The 15,222-nt window shown below is 47.6% G+C and overlaps 1 protein-coding gene across 1 annotated transcript in view; it reads left to right on the top strand.

Annotated features, from left to right (window-relative positions):
• The first annotated feature begins 14,958 nt into the window (after positions 1 to 14,958).
• The window catches only part of lamtor2 (late endosomal/lysosomal adaptor, MAPK and MTOR activator 2), a 13,847-nt gene continuing 13,583 nt past the window's right edge, over positions 14,959 to 15,222 (top strand). The window contains exon 1 of the mRNA XM_043684069.1: positions 14,959 to 15,111. Within this exon, the coding sequence (XP_043540004.1) occupies positions 15,044 to 15,111 (68 nt within the window). The 5' untranslated portion in view covers positions 14,959 to 15,043. The remainder of the gene's footprint in view (positions 15,112 to 15,222) is intronic.

The following is a 15,222-nucleotide window of genomic DNA, read 5'->3' as shown; positions in this document are numbered from 1 at the left end:
CGTCGACCATGTCGGGGGGGAAATTGCGGTCCTTGGAGAAGGAGGCCATCTGTGTTGTACGTATTTTGAACTGGTCTTCCTGGGAGCAGATGCGGCGGAGACGAAGGAATTTGGAGAATGGGATGGCGTTTTTACAGGGGGCAGGATGGGAGGAGGTGTAGTCCAGGTAGCTGTGGGAGTCGGTTGGTTTGTAGTAGATGTCTGTGTTGATTCGGTCGCCTGAGATAGAAACGGAAAGGTCTAGGAAGGGGAGGGAGGAGTTCGAGACTGTCCAGGTGAATTTGAGGTCTGGGTGGAAGGTGTTAGTGTAGTGGATGAACTGTTCAACCTCCTCGTGGGAGCACGAGGTAGCGCCGATACAGTCATCAATGTAGCGAAGGAAAAGATGGGGGTGGGGCCGGTGTAGTTGCGGAAGATGGATTGTTCCACATACCCTACGAAGAGGCAGGCATAGCTGGTGCCCATGCGGGTGCCCATGGCTACTCCTTTTGTTTGGAGAAAGTGGGAGGATTGGAAAGAAAAGTTGTTCAGGGTGAGGACCAGTTCGGTCAGTCGAAGGAGGGTGTCGGTGGAAGGGTACTGGGTGGTACGGCGGGAAAGGAAGAAGCGGAGTGCTTTGAGTCCTTCGTGCTGGGGGATGGAGGTGTACAGGGACTGGATGTCCATGGTGAAGATGAGGCGTTGGGGACCGGGGAAGCGGAAATCCTGGAGGAGGTGGAGGGCGTGGGTGGAGTGTTAGGTCCATTAGTCAGGGGTAAATGTAGGGTGGGGTAAGGGTCTGGGTGGATTACTCTTCAGAAGGTCAGTGTGGACTTGTTGGGCCACACTGCAAGAATTCTAATTCATTTACAGTTCTGGTCGCCCTGTTACAGGAAGGATATTATTAAACGGGAGAGGGTTCAGAAGAGATTTACCAAGATGTTGGAGGGTGTGGAGGTTTTGACTTATAAGGAGAGGCTGAGATCTTCTGCCCTGGGGCGTAGGAGGTTGAAGGGTAACCTTTACAGAGGTTTTTGAAATCGTGAGGGATGTATATAAGGTGTCCTTTGGCGGGGGGGGATTTCAAGACTGGGGCACATTTTGAAGGTGACAGGTGAAAGTTTTGAAAAAGACAATAAGGAGCAATTTATTTTAACACAGAGGATGGATCATGTGTGGAATGAATCTGAGGAAGTGGTGGACACAGGTACAATTAGTAATGGATGGGACTAGATTGGGTTGGGATATCTGGTCGGCATGGATGGGTTGGACCAAAGGGTCTGTTTCCGTGCTGGTGACTCTAATAGGGAATGTTTAGAGGGATAAGGCCAAGCACAGACAGGTAGGACTAGTTTAGTTTGGGATTATGATCAGCATGGACTGGTTGGACCGACGGGTCTGTTTCTATGATCTAAGACTCTGTTTCCCCACATTCTAATCCAGAGATGGGCCCATCAAAAAATAGAGACAAAATAGATGTTACAAAACAAGAAAAACTAATGGCTCTGCATCTGAATGTACCATACATTCACCATAAAGTATATGAATTAAGTGTATATATTAAGGTGAATAAATATGATCCAGGAGCCATTATAGAGGCATAGCTGTGGGATTGGGTTCTGAGGGGTTTATTACATTCAACAATAGGAAATGTTGGGCTCTGACTGTTAATCTAAGAGGGCATCTGTGCAGCCATAATCATCAAGGTCTTTTCCCCAGAGTAGGGGAGTCCAAAACTAGGGGACATAGGTTTAAGGCAAGAGGGGAAAGATTTAAAAGGGACCTAAGGGGCAACTTTTTCATGCAGTGAATGGTTGCATGTATGGTATGTGCCAGAGGAAGGCTGGTACAATTATAACATTTATGGGGACATGAATAGGAAGGGTTTAGAGGGATATGGACCAAGTGCTGGCTAATGGGACTAGATTAGTTTAGGATCTATTTGTCTGGATGTATCGCTACCTGGTATGGCAACTGTACCATTCAAGATCGGAGACGGTTACAGAGAGTGGACAACCCCCCATCTATAGAATCCATCTACCAGGCCCCGCTGTCAGAGAAAGGTCACCAGCATTCTCAAAGATCCATCCCACCCTGGCAATGTTTTTCTACAACCTCTACCATCGGGGAGAAGGTACAGAAGCTTGAACACACGCACCAACCAGTTTCTACCCTCCTGTTGTTAGAATACTGAATGGACTCACAAACTCTTAACATTCGCCTGTCCCTGTGTTTTTGTTTTTGCCGCTGTTTACCTATTATTTACTTCTCTATGCTACTGATCTGCCTGTATTGCTCGCAAGACAAAGTTTTTCACTGTGCCTCGGTACTCGTGACAATAAATTCAATTCAATTCGCTATCTGGTCAGCACGGATGAGTTGGACCAAAGGGCGTGTTTCCGTGCTGTACATCTCTGTGACTCTGTGGTTAGAAATGACTTTAGTTCACGGGTTCTGGGCGGAGAATCGATTTGGGAGGAGATGCAAAACAAGAGCTCACTTATGGGAGTAATCAACAGGACCCTTTATAGTAAGAGGAGCTGATGGTCTGGTGGTATTATCACTGGACTGCTAATCCAGATAATGTCCTGGGGACACAGGTTTGAATCCAGCCATGGCAAACAATGGAATTTGAACTCAATGAAGAATCTGGAATTAAGAGTCTAATGACGACCGTGAGCCCATTGTCGATTGGAAACCCCAATCTGGGTCACTAACGTCCTTCAGGAAATGAAACTGCTACCATTACCTACATGTGACTCCAGACCACATGGCAATGTGGTTGTCTCTTAACTGCCCTCTGGGGTGGGCAATAAATGCTGGCCCAGCCCATACCCTCATCCCATGAATGAATCTTAAAAAAACACCAAGCGTGCAAGAAAAAATATTGGGGGCCTGTGGTTAAAGATGTCAAGACGCATGATTAACTTTAACCAACTTCAATAAGTCCAAAGATGTGCAGATCAGGTGAACTGGCCATGCTAGATTGCCCATAGTATAAGGCGCATTAGTCGGGATAAATATAGGGTCGGGGAATGGGTCTGGGTGGGTCAGTGTGGACTTGCTGGGCTGGAGGGCCTGTTTCCACACTGTAGGGAATCTAATCTAATCTACAAGCCCCTCCTATAATCTTTCCTCATGAGGATCTCTCTCTCTCTCAACCTGCCAATACCAATATATATTTCCTTCTGAACTGAACACTGGTACACCAAATCCTTGTTATCCATGGATTGGGGGGGGGGGGGGGAGGGAGATGGGTTACGAACTCTCGCGAACAACATAAAAATGCAGGTACCACAACAATGAAAATCTACTGCGAGAGGACGTGCGTTCCAGAACCGAGCAGACATCGAGTTATTTTAGGCTGAGTAATGCAATAGGATTGGGTAATGACCTCAGGGCGAGGTAAATTCTAGCCAGCAGCGATCATAATATGATTGAACTTTTCTCCGGTTTGGAAGGGAGAACAGTAGATCTGAGACGAGAGTTTTAAACTTAAATAAGGGAAAGTTGAGCACATATGAAAGGTGAGTCAGCAGATTAGTTATTCCCGAGAATACCCTGAACAATATTGATTGCTTCATAAAAGGAAATATATATTGGCATTAGAGACAGGTTGAGAGAGAGAGAGAGAGAGATCCTCATGAGGAAAGATTATAGGGGAGGCTTGCAGGTTAGATTAGATTCCCTACAGTGTGGAAACAGGCCCTTCGGCCCAGCAAGTCCACACCGACCCTCCGAAGAGTAACCCACCCAGACCCATTCCCCTACCCTATATTTACCCCCGACTAATGCACCTAACACTATGGGCAATCTAACATGGCCAATTCACCTGACCTGCACAGCTTTGGACTTACTGAAATTCAGAGAAATGAGAGAATATCTCACCAGAACATATGAGATTCAAAGGGGGTGTGATAGGACCGAGGCTGCGGTGTTGTTTCCATCTGTGAGAGAGACTAGGACCAGAGCGTGGCAAAGTCTCAGAATAAAGGGTCAGCCATTGCAGACAGAGATGAGGAGGAATTTCTTCTCTCAGAGAGTCGTGAATCTTATCAGGGCGTGTTACCTCATCTGTATCTAACCGCATTATCATTCCTGATGAAGGGCTTTTGTCCGAAACGTCGATTCTCCTGCTCCTTGGATGCTGCCTGACCTGCTGTGCTTTTCCCGCACCACACTCTTAACTCTGATCTCCAGCATCTGCAGTCCTCACTTTCTCCCTCTGTATCTAACTCTGTACTGTCCCTATCCTGGGAGTGTTGAATGGGGAATAGTATAGAAGGAGCTTTACTCATTATTTGACCATATTCTGTACCTGTCCTGGGAGTGTGGGAGTGATTAATAGGGAACAGTATAGAAGGATCTTTACTCATTATCTGACTACATTCTGTACCTGCCCTGGGAGTGTTTAATGGGGGACAGTGTAGAGGGAGCTTTACTCTGTATCTAACCCCATGCTGTCACTGTCCTGGGAGTGTTTAATGGCGGACAGTGTAGAGGGAACTTCACTCTATCTGTCACCATGTTCTGAACCTGTCCTGGGAGTGTTTGATGGTGACAGTGTAGAGAAAGCTTTACTCTATATCTAACCCCATGCTGTCCCTGTCCTGGGAGTGCTTGATGGGGGACAGTGTAGAGGGAGCTTCACTCTGCATCTAACCCCATGCTATCCCTCCCCTAGAAGTATTCAATGGGGACAGTGTGGAGGGAATTTTACTCTGTATCTAACTCTTTGCTGTCCCTGTCCTGGGAGTGTTTGATGGGAGACAGTGTAGAGGAAGCTTTTCTCTGTATCTTACTCCATGCTGTGCCTGTCCTGGGAGTGTTTGATGGGAGACAGTGTAGAGGGAGCTTCACTCTGTATCTTACTCCGTGCTGTGCCTGTCCTGGGAGTGTTTGATGGGAGACAGTGTAGAGGGAGTTTTATTCTGTATCTAACACTATGCTGTAAGCGAGGTTAAAGCACTCTCAGGGACGGTACGAATTGTAAAGATGGAGTGACTGCATCATGGATATATTTTGAAAGTGTTTCTTTGTCACAATCCCTCCTGTGCATTGCCATTCTCACTCATTCTCAGTGAAAGCAACCTCTTTTATTAATGAGAGTGTTGTGCACAGTATGCTGTCAGTGCCCTGGGTGAGAAACCTAATTGAATTCAATTGGTAATACTCCCCGATGAGACAGAGCTAGTTCTGGGAGTCATTTATTTGAGTGCACCTTCCTGTCACCCACTCCCTGTGGCCAATCTGTAACTGCATTGCCATAGAGATAGATACAAAGCCTACTCCCTCAGCACTGACCCTCTGACAGCACCCGCTCCCTCAGCACTGACCCTCTGACAGTGCCCGCTCCCTCAGCACTGACCCTCCGACAGTGTCCACTCCCTCAGCACTGACCCCCCCGACAGTGCCCGCTCCCTCAGCACTGACCCTCCGACAGTGCCTGCTCCCTCAGCACTGACCCTCCGACAGTGTCCACTCCATCAGCACTGACCCCCCCGACAGTGCCCGCTCCCTCAGCACTGACCCTCCGACAGTGCCCATTCCCTCAGCACTGACCCTCCGACAGTGCCCGCTCCCTCAGCACTGACCCTCCGACAGCGCCCGCTCCCTCAGCACTGATCCTCTGACCTATATTTCCAATTCTGATAGAATCATACCATACTCAAAACATTTAGTTCCCCTGGGCTGCTGCCAGACCTACTGAGTTTCTGCTTTTTTATTTTCATTTCAGACTTCCAGCATCCGCAGTATCCTGTTTTTATTCACCAGAATCTGGGATCTAAGGGTTAAACCAACGGGACGAAATTAAAACCAACTGGGTTTGGAATTTCTGTAATTTGGAAGGTCCAGGGTTCAATTTGATGGTCATTTGTGATATTTCGTCAGAAACTGATGGGCTTGACAGACGAAAACAGTTTCCCAGGGTCAGGATAACAGGGATCTGGGTAGATGGCCTAAAGATTCCAGCCCGACGCCTCGGAAGTGAAATGAGAGAACACCTTCAAGTGCAAATTTGGGAGTAAGTGCGGGTGAGAGTTTGGAACTCTCCTGCCAACAGAGATACAGGATCAACTGAGCTTAAATCTGGGAGAGTGGGAGGGTTTCTTTAACCAGACAGCAACAGGTATGTGGATAAGGTCACAGATCAAGCATGGTCTCATTGAACAGCAGGGCAAGCTGATGGGCCTGAATGGCCTCTTCCTGTATACGAGGCTTGGGAGGCCGTGAAATGGCCTCCTTCTCTTCTTCCTATGTATCAAGCTCAAGAGGGGCTGAATGGCCTCCTGCTCTACCTGTGTATCAGCTTTCAGAAGGGGGCTGAATGGCCTCCTGTTGTTCCTGTGTATCAGGGTTAGGAAGGGGGGCTGAATGGCCTCCTGCTTCAGGGTTAGGAAGGGGGGCTGAATGGCCTCCTGCTGTTCCTGTGTATCAGGGTTAGGAAAGGGGCTGAATGGCCTGCCCATTCCCTCAGCACTGACCCTCCGACAGTGCCCGCTCCCTCAGCACTGACCCTCCGACAGTGCCCATTCCCTCAGCACTGACCCTCCGACAGTGCCCGCTCCCTCAGCACTGACCCTCCGACAGCGCCCGCTCCCTCAGCACTGATCCTCTGACCTATATTTCCAATTCTGATAGAATCATACCATACTCAAAACATTTAGTTCCCCTGGGCTGCTGCCAGACCTACTGAGTTTCTGCTTTTTTATTTTCATTTCAGACTTCCAGCATCCGCAGTATCCTGTTTTTATTCACCAGAATCTGGGATCTAAGGGTTAAACCAACGGGACGAAATTAAAACCAACTGGGTTTGGAATTTCTGTAATTTGGAAGGTCCAGGGTTCAATTTGATGGTCATTTGTGATATTTCGTCAGAAACTGATGGGCTTGACAGACGAAAACAGTTTCCCAGGGTCAGGATAACAGGGATCTGGGTAGATGGCCTAAAGATTCCAGCCCGACGCCTCGGAAGTGAAATGAGAGAACACCTTCAAGTGCAAATTTGGGAGTAAGTGCGGGTGAGAGTTTGGAACTCTCCTGCCAACAGAGATACAGGATCAACTGAGCTTAAATCTGGGAGAGTGGGAGGGTTTCTTTAACCAGACAGCAACAGGTATGTGGATAAGGTCACAGATCAAGCATGGTCTCATTGAACAGCAGGGCAAGCTGATGGGCCTGAATGGCCTCTTCCTGTATACGAGGCTTGGGAGGCCGTGAAATGGCCTCCTTCTCTTCTTCCTATGTATCAAGCTCAAGAGGGGCTGAATGGCCTCCTGCTCTACCTGTGTATCAGCTTTCAGAAGGGGGCTGAATGGCCTCCTGTTGTTCCTGTGTATCAGGGTTAGGAAGGGGGGCTGAATGGCCTCCTGCTGTTCCTGTGTATCAGGGTTAGGAAAGGGGCTGAATGGCCTCCTGCTGTTCCTGTGTATCAGGGTTAGGAAGGGGGGCTGAATGGCCTCCTGCTGTTTCTGTGTATCAGGGTTAGGAAGGGGGCTGAATGGCCTCCTGCTGTTCCTGTGTATCAGGGTTAGGAAGGGAGGCTGAATGGCCTCCTGCTGTTTCTGTGTATCAGGGTTAGGAAAGGGGGCTGAATGGCCTCCTGCTGTTTCTGTGTATCAGGGTTAGGAAGGGGGCTGAATGGCCGTGCATATGTTAGAAAGGTATCTCTGAGGTTTGGTGAGGACATGGAATAAACCTGACAGGATTGGCTGTCTGATTGGAAACAGAGACATGACGAGTGGGTAGTTTTTGACCTGGAGGAAGGATAGTTGTGGAGATCCCCAGGGCCAGTGTTAAGACCCTCACAATTCCTTGTATATATAAATGACCTCAAACGTGAGGCATGAACCACAATATAACAATTTGGAACTGATATGAAACTTGGAAACTCTGAAAGTTGTGAGAGGGGTAAACTTCAAAAAGGAATTGAACAAATTATAGTGCAGTAACCGACTCTGTCCATGTTGACCATAATCCCTAAACTAAACTAGTCCCACCTGCCAGGACTTAGCCCATATACCTCCAAATATTTCCTATTTATATACTTCTCCAAATGTCTTTTAAACATTGTAACTGTACCTGCATCCCCCCCTTTCTTTAGAAGTGTATTCCACACACAAACCACACTCTGTGTTTAAAGAAACACTGCCCCTCATGTCCTTTCTAACTTCCTTTCACCTCAAAAATATGCCCCCCAGTTTTGAGCTTCCCCACCCTAAAAGACATCTTGTCACTCAACTTATCTACGCTGGTGATTTTATGAACTCAAAAAGGTCACCCCTCAATCTCCTACGTCCCAGTGAAAAATGTCCCAGCCTTTCCTGTCTGTTTTTATATCTCAAACCGTCCATTCCAGGCAACGTCCTGGTAAATCTCTTCTGAACCCTCCCCAGTTTAACAATATCGGTCTTATAACCTGAACAGGACGCTATACTCCAGAAGAGGCCTCACCAATAGAACATAGAACAATACAGCACAGAACAGGCCCTTCGGCCCACCATGTTGTGCCGAACATTTGTCATAGCTTAAGCACCCATCCATGCATCTATCCAATTGCCGCTTAAAGGTCACCAATGATTCTGACTCTGCCACTCCCACAGGCAGCACATTCCGTGCCCCCACCACTCTCTGGGTAAAGAACCTACCCCTGACATCCCCCCTATACCTTCCACCCTTCCCCTTGTGACATGTGACATACAACCTCAACATGACATCCCAACTCCTATACTCAAAGATCTGAAGGCAAGCATGCTAAACACCGTAACCAACCTGTCTACTTATGACCCAAACTTCAAAGTATTATGTTCCTGAATCTCTAGGTCTCTCTGTCCTACAACACTACTCAGGGCTCTACCATTAATTGAGGCTGACTTAATTTAATACAGAGGAGTGTGGAATGATACATTGGTCAGAAGTTCACACAGACACAGCATGAACCTAGAAGGTAGAATTCTAAAAGAGACTACAAGAATAGAGGCACATACGTGCACAGGTCAGGAACGGTGCACAGACAGAGGAGAATCAATCATTAAGGAAGTAATAGCAGAACATTAGGAACATCATAATCTAATCAGAGTCTTATGAAAGGGAAATCGTGTCTGACTGATCAATTTATTAGAGTTTTTCAAGGATACGTTAGGGACATTTAAGTGACTCTTGGATAGGTGCAAGGAAGATAGAAAAATGAAGTGTATGTAGATTAGTTTGATCTTGGAGGTCGGCATAACATCGAGGGCTGAAGGGCCTGTACTGTGCTGTACTGTTCTATGTTCTAAATCCAGGTCCCCTTGTTCAAGATTTCCTGACTAGTGAAGCTTTTCTTTCATTATTTGTCCTGTTAAACCCCCTCAGAATTTGCTACACTCCAACAAGTTCACCCATCATTATTCTACTGTTGCAGACATTGGTTAGGCCACTGTTGGAATATTGCGTGCAATTCTAGTCTCCTTGTGATGTTGTGAAACTTGAAAGGGTTCAGAAAAGATTGACAAGGATATTGCCAGGGTTGGAGGATTTGAGCTATAGGGAGAGGCAGAACAGGCTGGGGCTGTTTTCCCTGGAGCGTCGGAGGCTGAGGGGTGACCTTATAAAGGTTTACAAAATTATGAGGGGCATGGATAGGGTAAATAGGCAAAGTCTTTTCCCTGGGGTGGGGGAGTCCAGAACTAGAGGGGCATAGGTTTAGGGTGAGAGGAGAAACATATAAAAGAGTCCTAAGGGGCAACTTTTTCACGCAGAGGGTGGTACGTGTATGGAATGAGCTGCCAGAGGAAGTGGTGGAGGCTGGTACAATTGCAACATTTAAGAGGCATCTGGATGGGTATATGAATAGGAAAGGTTTGGCGGGATATGGGCCGGGTGCTGGCAGGTGGGACTAGATTAGGTTGGGATATCTGGTCGGCATGGACGGATTGGACTGAAGGGTCTGTTTCTGTGCTGTACATCTCTATGACTCTAAGTGGCGGCATGGTGACTCAGTGGTTAGCACTGCTGCCTCACAGCGCCAGGGACCCAGGTTCAATTCCCGCCTCAGGTGACTGTCTGCGTGCAGTTTGCAGGTTAAGTCGTAAGGAATGAGCCCATGATGTTGCAGGCAGTACATTGGCATGGATAAAGAATTAGCACATGGGCAGGAAACAGAGGTTCTTTTTTCAGGGTTGGCAATCTGTAATCATTGGGGTTCTACAGTGCTGGGACCACTGCTGCGTACAATATATAAACGACTTGGAGTAAGAAAAGAAATGTACTGTTGCCAAATGTTCAGACAGCACATCAGCAGGGGGAAAGCAAGTTTCAATGGTAGAGGAGTGTTGCTGAACAAAGAGACCTTGGGCTGCAGGTACATAGTTCCTTGAAAGCGGTAGGTAGGATAGTGAAGAAGGTGTTTGGTACATTCACCTTTATTGGTCAGTGCATTGAGTCTAGGGGTTGGGAGGTCGTGTTGTGGCTATACAGGACATCAAGTAGACCACTTTAAGAGCACTAATTTCAGTTGTGATCTCCCCGCTGTTGTTCAACGTGAAAGGGTGCAGAAAAGATTTACAAAGATGTTGGAGGGTTTGAGCTACAGGGAGAGGCTGAACAGGCTGGGGCTGTTTTCCCTGGAGCTTCGGAGGCTGAGGGGTGACTTTATAGAGGTTTATAAAATCATGAGGGGGCATGGATAGGGTGAATAGACAAGGTCTTTTTCCCCAGGATAGGAGAGTTCAAAACTAGAGGGCATCAGGTTTAAGGTGAATAGGGAAAGATTGAAAAAGGATCTGAGGGGTAACATTTTACACAGAGGGTGTATGGAACAAGCTGCCAGAGGAAGTGGTGGAGGCAGATACAATTATAACATTTAAAAGACATCTGGATGGGGATATGAATAGGAATATTCGTTCAGATAAATATGGACCAAATGCTGGCTAATGGAACTAGATTAATTTAGGGTATCTGGTTGGCATGGATGAGTTGGACCAAAGGGTCTGTTTCCATGCTGTACAGTTTACAGAGAGATATTGATAAGTGAGTGGTCAAAAAGTTGGCAAATGGATTATAATGTGTGAAAATGTGAAGTTGTTCATTTTGGAACAGAGAATCAAAGAACACAATATTAATCAAATAGAGATGAACTGCAGAAAGTTGCAACGCTAGGCGACTTGTGCATGAAACTCAGCAAGCTGGCACACAGAGGCAGCACGTAATCGTGAAGGGTCGTGGAAGGTCGGCGCTTATTTCGAGAGGGTTGGTGGATGAGAGGAGGGAAGTCTTATCGCAACTGGGTAAGGTGCTGGGGAGACCAAATCTGGAGTGTCATGAGCAGTTTTGGTCCCCTTAATTATGAAAGGTAGTTTCACTGGAAGCTATTGAGAGAAGTTTGGATTGATCCCTGGGATAGGGGGATTGTCTTCTGAAGCAAAGACTAGATTGGGACCCGACTCACTGGAGTTTCGAAAAATGAGAGACTAATTCATTGAAAGATAGCAGATTCTTAAGAGGCTGGACCGGGTAAATGCAGAGAGGATATTTCTCCTCAGGGGCGAGTCTAGGACTATAGTGTACTTATATCAGGCTCCTACTCATTGACTACAGCTTCGCCTCCAAATCCATAATTCCAACAAAACTAATCTCCAAACTCTGAGACCTAAGCTCTGCCCTCTGCAACTGGATCCTCAATTTCCTGACCCACCTTCCGCAATCAGTAAAAAAGGCAACAATACCTCCTCCATGACAATCCTCAACACCAGCGCCCCTCAGCCCCCTCCTGTGTTCCCTGTACACTCTTGACTGTGTGTGGCCATGTTTTGTCCTGACTCCATCTACAAGTTCGCTGTTGTAGGCCGGATCTCAAACAATGATGGGACAGAATACAGGAAAGAGATAGCGTACTCGGAGGTGTGGTGTAAGGATAACAACCCCTCCCTCAACAAAACGAAAGAGCTGGAGGGCACATGTCTGTCTACATCAATGGAGCTAAAGTGGAGATTGACGAGAATGTCAGGTTCCTGGGAGTGACGATCGCCAATGATCTGTCCCGGTTCACCCACATCAATGCAATGGTCAAGAAAGCACAACAAAACCACTACTTCCTCAGGACGCTAAGGAAATTCAGCACATCCACAAGGACTTTTACCTTGGGGCGGCATGGTGGCTCAGTGGTTAGCACTGCTGCCTCACAGCGACAGGGTCCAGCCTCGGGGCGACTGTCTGTGTGGAGTTTGCACATTCTCCCCGTGTCTGCGTGGGTTTCCTCCGGTTTCCTCCCACAGTCCAAAGATGTGCAGGTCAGGTGAATTGGCCATGCTAAATTGCCCATAGTGTTAGGTGCATTACTCAGACGGAAATGGGTCTGGGTGGGTTATTCTTCGGAGGGTCAGTCTGAACTGGTTGGGCCAAAGGGCCTGTTTCCACACTGTAGAGAATCTAATCTATTTTTACAGATGCATCATAGAAAGCATCCTATCGGGATGCATCACGGCTTGGTACAGCAACTGCTCTGCCCAGGAGTGTAACAAACTACAGAGAGTTGTGAACAAAGCCGTATCCATCATGCAAATCACACTTCCATCCATTGACTCCATCTACACTTCCTGCTGACTTGGGAAGTCAGTCAACGTAATAAAAGTTTCCTGAAGAAGGGCCTGTGCCCGAAACGTCGAATCTCCTGTTCCCTGGATGCTGCCTGACCTGCTGTGCTGTTCCAGCAATAAAGTTTCAACATAATAAAAGACCCCTCCCATCATGGTTATAACCTCTTCCTCCCACACCCTTCTGTCGGGCAGAAGATATAAAAGCTTAAAAACACGTACCAACAGATTCAAGGACAGCTTCTTCCTCACTGTTATTGGACCTTTTTTTAAAGAATAGATTCGCTATAGTATGGAAATAGGCCCTTTGGCCCAACCAGTCCACATCAACCCTCTGAAGAGTGACCCACCCACACCCTGTATTTACCCCTGACTAAAGCCCCTAACACTGCGGGCAATTTAGCATGGCCAATTCACCTGACCTGCACATCTTTGGACTGTGGGAGGAAACCGGAGCACCCGGAGGAAACCCACACAGACACAGGGAGAATGTGCAAACTCCCCCACATAGCTGAGGCAGGAATCGAACTCAGGTCCCTGGTGCTGTGAGGTAGCAATGCTAACTACTGTGCCACCCTATTTGAATGACCCTCTCAAATTTTAAATTTAATGTTGATCTTGCTCTTTGTGCACTTCCTCTGCAGCTGTAACATTGCATTCCTTGCTCTGTTCTATCACCCTAATGCACTTTGTACAGTATGATCTACCTGTACTGCATGCAAAACAAACTTTTCACTGTCACTAGGTACGTGTGACAATAATAAATCAAATTAAATCAGAATGAAGGGGCACCAGTTTAAGACTGAGATGTGGAGGAATTTCTTTTCTGGGAATTTGGAATTCCTTGCCACAGAGAGCTGTGGGGGGGTGGGGGTGCAGAATCCTTATGTATACTTAAAACCGAGTTGGTTGGGATTCTTGGTCTATTAGGGAATCAAGGGCTACAGGGAAAAGACAGGAAAGAGGGAGGTCAGATTAGCCTTGACCCTATTGAATGGCGGAGCAGGCTTGAGGGGTCGAATGGCCTTCTCCTGTTCCTTTCCCTTATTGTCTTAATAAAGCATGTCCATTTATTAATAGAGGCATTCGGTACAAAATCAAGTTATGTTAAAATTGTATGGAATGCTAAGTTGGCCTCGGCCGAAACAATGTAGAGTTGTGGGATGGTATGCTAGGATGGCACGAGAGAGTGCAGGAAAGATTTACAGGATTGGTTCCAGGGATGAGGGATTTTGGTGATGTGGAGATCCTTGGGCTGTTTTCTTGGAGGGGAGAAGGCAGGGAGGAGATTGGAAACCATGAGGGGGTCAGGAATGGAGCGGAGAGACAGAAACTGTTCCCATTAACAGACAGATTGGACTGGGGACATGGAATCAATGAGAATTGGTTATCGGACAGGTGGAGTTGGTCAACTATCAGAAATGGCAGAACATGCGGGGTCACAGGGAGAAGCTCGGCATAGGGCGCTACTCATTCAGAGATGTCACAGGCTGAATGGTCTTCTTTTGTGCTGCAACAATTCTGCAGGAAAGCAAGGTGCTATCGAAATGTAGGGACCATAGCCAAGCCTCCCCCACCTTTGACAGCTGTACAAGTTAGTACTGTGGTGCCTGTACTGTTCTGTTGCTTGCTTAAAAGGTAAAGGTAAATCTTCTACTGGAGGTGGTGGTTATATTTTCTTATTGAATAGATGGGACTTGAACCCGAGCCTCCCGATCCAGAGATGGGGACACTACCACACGAGGTTGTATTGTCTTAGAGTTGGCGCATTCTCCTTTACAAACATGGTGGAAAATCAGCTTCGTCGACCTCCATGACAATAGGCAGCAAGTGAAGTGGGTTCGCCTGTACCAACATGGCAACAGCACCCTCTCTCCCAGCAGTTTTTCATTCTCCTTTACGAACATGGCGGCTAAGAATAACTTCACCTCTATCCAAAACAATGGGAGCAGCTGGACGGTGGACCATTATCAAGATGGCGATGACAACACCAGCTGCTTACCATGAATCGTTCAATCGCCTTTACAAAGATGGCGTCAACGTCGCGCTTGCGCAATAGCTGGCGGCTCCACCTTTACAAATATGGCAAACAGTGTGTCTTCAGTTGTGTCCGAAACAATGGGAGCATCCAGATGGGTTCCTCTTGGCCAAGATGGCTGCGACAAGCAGGCTTCCTGTGCAGCTTCGAACCGATCTCCTTTACCAACATGGCGACGGTATAGCGCTCATGTTCGCCGTACCAAAATGGCGGCGCGAGGTCGTATTATTTTTACGACACCGGTGGCCATTTCCTTTGCCAGAAATATTGCTCTCCGATTAAAACTCACAGAGGAAGCGGTGGTGGTTAAAAATCCACGGAGCTGGGTTTTCTCCGTGGGAAAGGTCATCACGTGACGGCGAAGTCACGTGGATTGTAGGTGGGAGGAGGGAACTACAGCGCCCAGGGTGCAAGGCGAGTTCCGGTCATTGCGGACTTCCGGCGACTCCTGAAGATGTTGAGGCCCAAAGCCCTGACCCAGGTCCTGAGCCAGGCCAACACCGCGGGGGTCCAGAGCACCCTGTGAGTGAGGGGGCGGGGTGGGATGGTGAGGGACTCTGCAACCTGGACTGGATGAGGGATGAGGGATAAGAGAGATGGGGATTGGGGTGGGGAGTGGGGGATTGGGATTGG

The sequence above is a fragment of the Chiloscyllium plagiosum genome, chromosome 51 (assembly GCF_004010195.1).
Source record: "Chiloscyllium plagiosum isolate BGI_BamShark_2017 chromosome 51, ASM401019v2, whole genome shotgun sequence".
NCBI lineage: Eukaryota > Metazoa > Chordata > Chondrichthyes > Orectolobiformes > Hemiscylliidae > Chiloscyllium > Chiloscyllium plagiosum.
The sequence above is the reverse complement of the archived record's forward strand: the minus strand, read 5'-3'. Positions and strand labels throughout refer to the sequence as shown.